The sequence below is a fragment of the Typopeltis vanoorti genome, chromosome 17 (genome assembly GCF_054136105.1).
Source record: "Typopeltis vanoorti isolate ZY-2024b chromosome 17, IOZ_Tvanoo_1.0, whole genome shotgun sequence".
Classification (NCBI taxonomy): Eukaryota; Metazoa; Arthropoda; class Arachnida; order Uropygi; family Thelyphonidae; genus Typopeltis; species Typopeltis vanoorti.
Window position 1 is genome coordinate 21,377,434 of NC_143565.1, and position 12,555 is coordinate 21,389,988.

Here is a 12,555-nt window from a genome sequence, read left to right on the forward strand (position 1 = left end):
TAGATAAGTAGCAGATCGACATAATAGGGGTGACTGAAACAAAAAAGACCAAAACTGGTGAGATCGTTCTGAGCAATAAATACAAAATGTTATATTCACGCAATGACAATCAAGGAAAAGAAGGAGCAGCCATAGTATTCAATACAAAATATGAGGCTAATCTTCTTGAATGCCAGTCAGTCTCAAGTAGAGTAATGTGGGCAAATATGAGAATGGGGAACTGGACAATGAGACTTATTTGTGCCTATGGTTCCACAGAAGGTTCTACTAAGGTAGAAGTGGAGGAATTTTTTGACGCTTTAGAAAAAGCAACTGACACAATGAAAAAGGAAAAGTTGGTCCTTGTTGGAGATCTAAATAGCAGAGTAGGAAAGGATTGTGAGACATACAAAAATATTTTGGGAAAATTTGGAGAAAAGAGCAAAGCTAATAATAATGGCAATATCTGTTGGATTTCTGTTCAGGACATGGTCTGGTTATTACTAACACCATGTTCCAACATAAAAATGTGCACAAATTCACATGGAGAGAAGAGGCTAGGAATAAGAAAAGTCTCATTGACTATGTTATTGTTGATAGTGATGTTTTCTCCCTAGTGCAGGACACCAGAGGGTACAGAGGATTTGAAATTGGAAGTGATCACTATTTAATCTTGAGCAGGATAAAATTGAATTTCATATTGAAAAGAATAACATGTAAGAAGTTTTAAAGCGAATAAAAGTTGAGCAGCTCTCAGATGTGAACTGCAGACTAAAATACAGAAAGATTATTGAAAAGAAAATGAAAGAGTTTGAGAACAGGAACCAAACCTTGGAGATTCAGTGGCAAACTCTGAAGAAAACATTGATTGATTCTGCCAGAGAGGCATGTGGTGAGGTTGTGTGCAAGGATAAAAAAAATCAGAACTCCCTGGTGGACACAGGAAGTTAAAGAGGCAGTGAAGGAAAAGAAGAAAGTATATCAAAAGTTCCTGGCAAATAAGTCAGCTTTTACTCTTACAGAATACAGAGACAAATGTAAGAAAGCTAAACAGTGTGTAAAACTAGCTAAACAAAAGTCATGGGAGGACTTTGGCAAGAATATAGAAAATAAATATCAAGAAGGTGGCAAAATATTCTGCAGGTTGTTGAAGAAGCTTAGGAATGGAGGAAAGAGTGCTGTAAAAGGAGTTAGGGATGATAAAGGTGACATGAAAACAGGAGATAAAGATATCCTTGAAGTGTGGGGTAATTACTTCCAAAAATTGCTAAATGAAACAAGCAGTGTTGACAGCACAGTGATAAAAAACACTGACCAGGCATGCAGTCAGGAATACATATCCATACTTGAATAGAAAAAGCCATCAAAGGCTTGAAATGTGGAAAGGCAGCAAGAGTAGATAATATTTGACCAGAAATGCTGAAGTATGGTGGTATAAAAGTCTTACAGTGGTTGCACTGCATAGTTCAGAAGTCCTGGACAGAGGGACGAATTCCCAATCATTGGAGTAGAGCTCTCATAGTACCCATATATAAAAAGGAAAATAAAACTGAATGTGAGAATTACAGAGGTATTTCCCTACTGAGTGTTCCTGGCAAGATCTATGCAAGTATACTTGAGAAACGGTTGAGAAGAATTGTGGAAGAAAAGCTTGGTGAAGAACAAGCTGGATTCAGGCCAAATAGAGGCTGTCAGGATCAGATCTTCACTTTTCGACAAATAGTCGAAAAAGCATGGGAATATAACAAAGATCTGTATTTAAGTTTTGTCGATTTGGAAAAGGCATATGACAAGGTGCCAAGAGAGAAGCTATTCAATACGCTGCAGTTATATGGTATCAATGGGGCATTATATCAAGCAATACTTAGTCTTTATTTGAGTTGTAAGTCAGCAGTTAGAAATGAAGGAAGTACAGGAAGATGGTTTAATGTTAAATCTGGTGTGAGACAAGGATGTAACATTATCTCCTCTGTTATTCATTATCTATATGGATCACATTATGAAGGAGAGTGGTATTAAACCTGATATCAAAATTGGAGATGTTAATGTCAGCTCTTTGCTTTATGCGGATGATGTTATACTTCTAAATAAATCCACTACAAGTCTGCAAGATTCTCTGACTAAATTGAATAGCTGTTGTAATAGATATGGTATGAAGGTCAGCAATAAAAAGACAAAGACAATGAAAATAGGCAGAATCATTGAAAATGTCAACTGTGTTGTGAATGGGGAACCTGTGGAACAAGTAAAACATTTCAGCTACTTAGGCACGATTTTTACTGAAGATGGTAAATTAAATATAGAAATAGACAACAGAATCAGCAAAGCTGGTATGGTGGGAAATCAATTGAATAAATTCATATGGAATAAGAGAGAAATTAGTCGGAACACTAAATTAGCTGTATATACAAGACAGTGTTCAAACCAGTTTTAACTTATGGATCTGAGAGCTGGGTCAGAAGTAAAACACTTGACCAAAGACTAGAGACCGCAGATATGAGAGTCCAGAGAAAGATTAGAGGCATGAACAGATGGTATCAATGGCAATATATTAAAAACGAGGATATTAGGAAAGAACTTGACATTGTTAGCATCCAGGAATGCGTTAGCAGAGCTAATCTCAGGTGGTATGGTCACTTAAATAGAATGGGAGAGTAAAGATTAGCAAAACAAGTGTTCTCTGCCAGGTTGGCAGGAAAACGACCCAGAGGAAGACCAAGATATAGGTGGATTGATACGGTACAAAGTGCCTTAGACGATAGAAATATAAGATCTGATAATGTTGGAGTCTTGACAAGTAACAGACTGATTTGGAGGAAAATTGTAGATAGGAAGTTAGTAATGGTGTAATTTTTTCATGTAGTACTGTCATATCCTGTACACCCCTTGAGGGTACATGGCAGGAATTTGATGATGATAATGATGCAAACAGACAATTAAGTCAAGTTCGCGCCTGCACGTAGTGCAAGTCAGAGGCAACTCTTGGTAAAGGTGAATGAAGCTCTGATCACTTTCCTTAGTATTTTTCCCTTAATGTAAAGCACATCCCCGTGCGAAGATGTATGATGCTATGCAATTAAAGGCAATGGTCACTACCCACACCGGTTTCGACCTTTATCGAGGTCTCGTCAGTGGGAGCCAGACCTGATACTGCTAAGGTGGAAGTAATGCAGAGCTTATATGAATTTTACCTAAACAAGTTGCCACATACACACATATATACCTTCTTGATAATCTTTTATTGTTTGACTACTTTCCAAAAACCAACTCTCAACAACAGGTGGCAGTGTTGATATCTCATTTACAACCATATTCTGTGAGGATATTGCCAAATTCGACACCCGACAACCTTGTGTTGTTTCCATCACATGCTGCTTCAGCTAATGATCCTACAGAAATTCAACAAATTCACTCTCCTTGTTACTATACACTATCTCTTCTTTCCAATCCCCATTCCTATAATTAAAATCTCCCAATAGAATCACCTTCCTTTAACTTACACAACCAATTTTTCTAAACATTCCACAATCAATGCTTTCCACATTCCTTGGCCTATAACAACATCCTCTTAGATATACTATTCTAATGATCTCAACTTCACACCAAATAGTTTCAAAATCTTACTACACATACTATTACTATTTTCCACTTCCACTCTTAAAGGAAATAATTCCTCTGCTTTATCATTAACAGTACACTCTCTCTTCATCTTCCTATCATTTTGGAAAATTCTATATCTTACCATTCTAGTCCTAATGGTATATTATCCTCAGACAACCAAGTTTCACTTATACCAATTACATTTGGGCATATTGACTCAATGCTACAAACTCAGCCCCTTTAATTCTGATACTCCTTACAGCAATACACAAACAACAATTTCCCAACTCTTTGAAGCCATCCCATCAACACCATCACTTATTCTGATGGTGCTCTTTTCAATAGTACATCTCTCTCTTTGATCTGCCCATTCCTGTTTCCCTGATTCCAACTGATTTTCATTCATATTCTCCCCAAATGTTTGCACAGCATCATTCTGCCCTGCCATAATCACCTCACTGCTGTTGTATCCATCTTCTTCCTGTCCAACCACAACCTGCTTCTCACCCTCTCTCTAACCCTAATCGATACTAATTTTGAATGAACCCTATGTGCTCCACCAGATGTCCAACACCAAGCCCATTTAAATACAATCCATCAGCTTTAAACCATTCAACTTCTCTTCATCACTCCATACATTCACAAGCTGAACACTCTTTGCCTGACAATTCTGCCATCTTGTCCTTCAGTATCCCTGCAATCCTTCTCAGTTCACTATCATATCAGGGCAACAAACTAACCACTTTCTCAATGACACTATCATCCTTCACCTCCTGGAAAAACTTCAAATCCTTTAACACATTCTTTGTCTAACTATCCAAGTTGTGTCCACCACTAATTCCTTCCATGCAAAGCACAAGATATTTATTACATTGTACCACCCGGAAAGTATGCCATATGTACCTTATTATTTACTATTTTTAATAACTGAATCTCTAAATGAAATACTTGAAGCAAGTATCTAAAGATACTTGCTTCTTCCTATTAACCTCCTCGTTTACATCAGTTAATATCTTCTTTCTTCTTCATGTAGCTTCCTCAGTGAGAGAGTGCAGCACCATGTCCTTCCAGTTCTCTCTGTTGGTGGCTTTCCTTTTTGTTTCTGCATAGCCATGTGATCCTGTCCATGATCTTATATCTTCAAGCCATTACCTTCGTTTTTTGCCTCTTGATCCTTTTCCCATAATTTTTCCTTCTAAAACTGTTAATATCCTCTGTCCTGCTGAACTTCTCAGTACATGTCCTGCCAATCTCATCTTTCTCTGGATCATTTCCTGTAATAAAGATCTCTGTGTTCTCATTCTCTGTAGGAGATCTGTATTTGTCACATGTTCTGTCCATGGCATTTTCAGAGCTCTCCTATAGCACCACATTTCAAAAGCCATTATCTGTTGCCTTACTCTCTTCTTGAATATCCAGGTCTCACTTCCATATGTGAAAATTGGCCACACTAATGTTCTTATCATTCTTTTCTTTGTCTCAATACTCACAGAATTTCTGAGCAGATCTTTATTTTTCCAGAATTGTGTTTTCTGAAAGTCTATGAAGCATATGTAAATATTCCTATTTCTTTCAAGTGATCTTTCTATTAGTATTTTAGTTCCAGGATAGCATTAATGATTCCCATTCCTCTTCTGAAGCCTTCCTGTTGTTCACTCAATTCACTGCTTATGGCTCTTTCAATTTGGAATATTAGGCTCACAGTTCTGTAATCCTCACAATTGTGTGCATTATGTTTCTTTGGAATTGGTATACAGATAGATGTTGTAAAAACTTCAGGTAATTGTATTGTTTTATAGATGTCCTGAATGGATTCCACTAAACAGTTATTATTGCCAGTCAAAGCTTTCAGCAGCTCAGCCGGAATATTATCACACCCAGGGGATTTATTATTAGGAAGAGTCTTAATTATATGTTCTACCTCCTTTCTTGCGGTATCTATCTGTTGTTACGTTTAACTTAAGGTGTCGTGAATCATCCAAGATGTTACCATTATCATCATCATAGAGATTTGATAAGTACTCCGCCCATCTTCCATTTAACTTTTCCTTATCAATGAGTATGTTTCCATCTTTGTCCTTGATGTTATTAGACTGTGCACATTTTATTTTTCCATTAAGTTCTTTCACTTTCAGGAATGCTTCTATGGTTTTGTAATTCTTCTATCTCAGTGCACTGCCAATTTATCCAGATTTCTTTCAATCTTTTACATAACTATTTGATTCTTTTATCCTAAGTTTTATATCTTAACCTTTCTTCTTCATTTGCTCCTCTTTCATCAATAAGGTTGATTACTTCTTCAGTTATCCATGGTTTTTTCTTTCTTTCTTCTTGTTTATTGATGTGGTTTAAAGCAGATGTTATGATAGCTGCTTGTAGTCTATTCCATTTAGAGGGTTTATTTTCATTTTGCAACTGTGCAGACAGCAGTTCTGAAATATTTTTTTTCATTAAATTTTAAAATCGGATTTTGTACCATTTGCAGATCCCATTTTAGGGGTTGACTTCTTTTAAATTTTATTGTTTTCAGGCAAATATTCATCTTCATTAAGACCAGTCTATGATCAGATCCACAGTCAGCACTTGGTCACCTTTGAATTCTTCTTTAAATGTTCAATTTTCTCCTCTAATCATTTAACTTTGTTCTTCATTTTCATTAACTGTTGCATAAGCTCTTCCACATTAATTTCTATTACTATCATCACCACCAGCACATCTATACATTTTCTGATTACTCCTGATGACATTGTTCTCATTTTTGGAATGCCCTATCCTTTCGTTTGCACTTCTCAACAATGTAATACTTTCTTCTTCTCATTTAACCTAATGCTCCATAAAACATTAAAATTTTTGGGTGCATATGTGTAACATATATATTTAAATTTACATATTTTAATAGATATTTAAATTGGGATATATTACAAGATTGCAACATAAATGTATATATTATCATTACTTAAGCATGAAGTCCCAGTACTCATTACAGAAGACTGTTCTGCATCCATCCAGCTCCATTCAACTTATAATATATTGTCTAACTGTAAACATTATCCAGCCAGTTTTCTGAAAAAGGGTAGGGTTTATTCCTCTTCAGAAGTATTTTTGGGTGAAAATCAAAATCCTGCTACCTTCACAACTGATTCCAACATCACCTCCAATTCAAAATGCCCTTACAGAGACAATTCATGCTTTAACAATCAAATCCATGTTTTTTCCCATCAACAGATGCAGTCCTTCTGAGTGTGATTTTTACATAAATTAACTATCACATAAAATTTGAAACTTTTCCCCCCACTTCTCTCCAATCAAAAATTAAATCACTAGCATTATTCAAATACTCAAACTTTTATGTTTGAGTTTTAAATGGGGTGGATATTCAGTTGTTTGCTGACTATGCAAAACTGCAGAATCATTAGCTGATAAAGGTAATGATTTAAATAAATTGATGTGGGCAAAAGGCAATGGTTATTTATTTCATATTGCAAAAGATAAGGTAATGCACTTTGGGATGAAATGATTACATACTTTGTATCATATTGATGTGTATGTACTGGACTGCAAGAAACTGATGAGGTTAGGGATCTAGGAATGATAACAGAGAGCAATTTAAAGTTCAGAGGACATTTTGCAAAAGCTGAAAAAATAGCTCATACGATTACCTGGATGTTAAAGAAAACACTGACAAGTAAAAATAGGAAGGTTATTATCTCTTTTTATAAGGCCATGATTCAATCACATCTTGGCTACTATGCAATATATTTGGTCACTTTCATTTCTTAGAAATCAGGATGTGGTGATAAGGATTCAACTGGCCAAGCTGGTGAATGATCAAATGGAAAGCTCCCTATGAGGATAGACTGAAGGTATGTGGGATGCAATGTTTAGTTGACAGACAAGCAAGAGGAGACACGACAGAAACTTGTTACTAAAGAGATTCTATAAGACTGATACAAAATAAATTTTTCAATACGTGAGGAGTAAGTGGAAGAATAAGGGGTCATTCCTGGACATTGTGTAGGAGTGTGGACTAGGTTCTTTGCTTGGAGAGTGGTGAGAGAGAAGAATGGATTAAAAGGTTATATGGACATTACTCTTTTTTTCCTTAAACTTATTTTCCTTAAATAAGTTTAAGGTATTGTGGGAATAATGGTTAGTATGGGTCTCCTATGATGAGTCTTTGACTCTGTGGAGTATAACCATAATAAAATGTTACAAGCAGTACTCAAAAATTGGATAGTTATCTATAGTCATAAATACAAAATTTACAGTGCACACTCAACAGACACAACATACAGGAAAATATGGCTATACATTATGCTTAAATAAAATTTTAAACAAAAATTCACAGGATTACTTCAGTTACTGGATAACTGAAATAATCTATCCAGTCACTTCATTCAGTCCATTAAAAATTATCCAGTAAACTAGTCTGATGGATACTTATATTATATTCTAAAAACAAATATTGCATTTTTTTTAAAAAACTACTTACATTTATTTGAATAACCTATTTTTTATTATTATTTATTTATTACTCAAATTATAATTACATATAATTACTAATATAAACCAGAAGTCTTAAAAACAAACAAATGACAATTATGTCAATCTACAAACCTCCAAAACACTCCAAGTTGCCATGTATAACATGCAGTAAAAAAGATTGACTAGTTCTCATACCATATAAAATATTGCATTTTAAACAGGAACACTAGTAGTGTAATATGATAATAATTTTATAATATGGAGTTACTGCGTGTTTTAATAATTTGCAAGTTTTAAATAAATTTCAAATTATTTTTAATATTGAGTTTCATAAATAACTGTAGCAGTTATAGAGCCACACAACTGAAAATTAATATGGCAAACAATTCTAAAATTGCATGTAACAAATCACCTACCATCATCATCTGTCATATTTCTGTTATAAGAACCAACATAAATTTAGTCTAAATTTCAACATATAAAATCACATTAAGTAATTAGAATATATATATATATATATATGGACATTACTCTTTTTTTTACTTTCTTTCTCTAATCCCCCCCCTTTTATTTTTTATATGCATTTGATAACAATGCACAGGGTCTATTAGCATCAGTTTATCAATTTATATACACACAACAGCTGAACAGAAATCAGTAAATTTCACTGTAAACAGATTAAAAATATTTGTTGGTAGTTTTTTAAGCATATATATACACACACACACACAATAATACAGCAGTGGGACAAGTAATGGGTATGTTACTTGTCCCAGTTTGTCTATTCAGGCATTAAACCCAAATGTTACTTATTATTCAAAGAGCACCTACTCATTCACCCAACTAATTAATCAATATTTTAAAATTATTACTTAAAATTTAAAATTAAGGTCAAACAAATTGAGTGTTATACTGATAGAACAGGAAACAGTTATATTTTATAAGTATAGTTAATCCTCAAACTATTACTTTATATTAACCTATATAATTCAAACAATTAGGAGAGAGAAATTCCGATTTCTACTTTAGTTTCGAGTTATTCAAGGAACAAAAAAAATATATATTAAAAAAAATAAAAATTAATATTCACACATTTTCATATGATAAGTATAGAAATTTATAGCAAAGACTGATCAGCTAACTGTTTGATCTTCTTCTTCCTCTTGTGTCTTATCCCATCTATTTGGAGTCTGCCTTTTTTTTTTTTTTTTTACATGATGCGACCTTATGTGCGTGATCCTGACTGACTTGTCACAGAGTCTGATGGGGGAGGGGGGTGTATTTGTCTGTAGAAATGCATGTTCATGGGGCCAGTTTTCCTGTTTCTGAGGGACGAAAAATCCAAGTTTCAAGGAGAAAAAACCTTCCTCAAATTTGATCATTCAAATTAATTAGAACTCTACATTAACAGTTGACTATAGAAAGCAATAACTTAAAATCTGAAATGGGAATGAAATTATGGTTTATATCTTTATAATAAATTGAAAAAAAAAATGCACTGCAGTGACAAATACTAATGCTTTCTGTTAATCCTCAAACATTTATAAAACTTAAAAGCTTGCTTCAACTTATGTTACAAGAACCGAGCAATATAATAAATACACCAAACTAATCATTACATTACCTAGTTTTTTAAATATTCACAACTTCCTATATCCGTATGGATTACGTGCATAACAGGGATTCAAGAGAGGGAGAGAGATTTGAGCAAACAAAAATGTATGAAGTTATGAAGTCTCAAAGAATCTACATATTTAAATTTTGTCTTAATTAGTCTTGCTATTGAATGACTTTGACTAATTAGTTGTCTTGGTGAAATAGTTATGTGAAATGCAATAATATATATATATATTTATTTATTTAAAATCTGAAAGTATAGCAGGTGAAGAAATCAATCAAATAGTATGGTTGTGAAATCTGTTACAGTACAGTAAACAAGTAGACTTAAAAATGTTCAAACGGGTGTCACATTATGAATAATCAGGATATCCCAAACCACATCAATGACTGATAAGAACAGTGAAATAGTCAACATTACATTTATTGAGATGAGGTTGATGTCATCACATATGAAGTAGCAAGCAAACAATTATTCCTATAATTTGACTTCCTTAATTAACAAGAAGGGAAGGAGGCAACACATGCAACTTGCCAATCACACCAATATTTCACTCCTTCCCATCCTAATGCAACAGCTTCAGACTAGGTATTCCAAATGCATACAACTGAGTATTCCAAACCAGGAAGACTTTCTTGAGAAATAATGCAATTGGGCATTTAAATTGTCATTAGGCTTCAGGACACTTTGAAAGTTCATAATAAATAATACCATCGCGATTTTATTAGTGCTCTCAAAATGTTAAGTGTTTCACATGTGTGTGTATATATAGTTTGACTTTAAATGCCTTATTTCGCTAAAAACCAAGTGTAAAAAAATACTGATATATCTTATATAAAAACATAAGATAACAGACGTCCGAAAACTGTTAACCATTATTACATCCTGCATAACTTTTATATTCATAAATTTTATTATATTAAATCGTACACTATTGGTTACGAAATTAATTGAAGTGCTAAAAGAATTGATTTATTTATTAAAGAGAACCCATAATCAAATATAATATATTAGAATTGCCGATAACAGGTGTGATATCTTATGTGACATGAAACCAACGTAGCCTACAATATGAAATATATTTTTTCTGTTTAAAAATAATCCAACCAACTGAATCACAGCTGGTCAGTGACTTCAACCTCACCTTATCCGAATTTAGATCTGGATCTTCTTGGCAGAGACGGTAGAGAAAAGAGTTGGGATCTCGACACAAGGTAGTTTTTGTTGTCAAAAAATAAGTTCCACCTACATTTAAGCGCACCCACTGATTTCTTCGACCAGGTTTCTCATCGTGCGAGAAGACATTAACGTGAATATTATCATCACCATTCATGTATAGTTTAGCAGCCATGTTTGTGTATAGTACCAACATACTCTCGACTGAATCAATGACAAGCTGCTTAACTACAAGTTAGAATACACTGGTTTGGAGAGTGCGTTAATAGATACATTTTTTTTTTTTTTAAATCATTTTCAACATGTAACCTGTGATCTGTGGTGGAACATTTAAAAAAAATATATATATAATTAAAAAGAATGGTAGAAAAGACCCTAGTACTAGAAAGTAAAAACTTAGCTGATATTATTTTTCTTGTTGCTGCTGTTATAGTATTGCTCAAATTTCAGAAGTTTTTCAAGAAGAAGGTTACATTTTCGTTAATTAAAATTATTATGTAAGCAAGTGGCTGCTTCTAAATTTCCAACAACCTTTTCTTTCCTCATTATCCACACACACACACACACACACACACACACACACATATATATATATATATATATATATCTTTTATAGATATTATAGAGATCTTTTCCAATCGCATCCCTGGTGCGATTGAAAAAGATCCGAATTCAATTCTGAAAGCCTATATAAAGAAATTTTTATATAGGCTTTATTATCATTATTTTTTTCTTATAGAAAAGTTATCTACTGTGACATACGTGCAGGGCCGCACAAGGGCGCTTGAATATAGGGGCGCCATTTCACGACGGGAAATAAATAAATAAATATATATATATATAAATTTTCTTATTCTTGAATTATATCGTACTATATAAATATCACAATTACAAATTATAGTTAATGCTATACAAATGAAATTTTAAATCAGTCAAATTATTATGAATTCTAAATAATCTAACAACTTAGATTATTTTAACTTAATACATCACCAGTTTTTTATAATTTGTTTGAAATGAAACGTTATCGATATTACCACAGATTTTATTTCACAGAGTAAGCATCGACTCAGCGAAAATTGTATAAATATTCTATTGTTTATTATATATTTAGTGGAAAAAAAGATGGCATCTCGCATAGTAGTCTCGAATGAAGGTTGTTGTTGTGAAGAATGTTTTTTGATATCAGTGGTGATTAGTGAGTTTTAGATATTGTGAATCTGCTTTGTTTACAGAATAAAAGGTAAGAATTTAACTTTTGATACAATTTTCTGGCCCTAGCCCGTTCTATACGCCATCATACCTTTCCGAAATATATCTTAATATTTCGTACATAAGAATGGAGAATGTAAACGATATCAAGGACGCCATTCAACAGCTAAACAAAGATATGTCACTTGACATTCTCAAATTCATCCTTAAGAAATTTGATACAGACTACCCTGGCTGCTTGAATCTCTTTACTCAAGTAAATGACACTGAAGATGATGATTTAGACATAGAAGAGGACATTACACCTGTTCTACCTACAAAGTCTCCCCGACAGCTCGATTGTTCTCATGAGGAACAATCTAATAAAAGACGAAGAACATCGGGAGGTGAACTGGAAGATAATGTATCAACTCAACAAAATCAGATCTCCCAAGACAGAAAAGAAAAGGTCCCTCCAGTTATCCTTCGAGACAAAAACAAATGGA

The 12,555-nt window shown here is 33.6% G+C and overlaps 1 protein-coding gene across 1 annotated transcript in view; it reads right to left on the minus strand.

The window, feature by feature from the left end:
- The window catches only part of inc (BTB/POZ domain-containing protein inc), a 90,556-nt gene extending 79,523 nt beyond the window's left edge, over positions 1-11,033 (minus strand). Inside the window, exon 1 of the mRNA XM_090407611.1 lies at positions 10,827-11,033. Coding sequence (XP_090263737.1) covers positions 10,827-11,033 — 207 coding nt within the window. The remainder of the gene's footprint in view (positions 1-10,826) is intronic.
- Between the last annotated feature and the right edge of the window lie 1,522 nt (positions 11,034-12,555).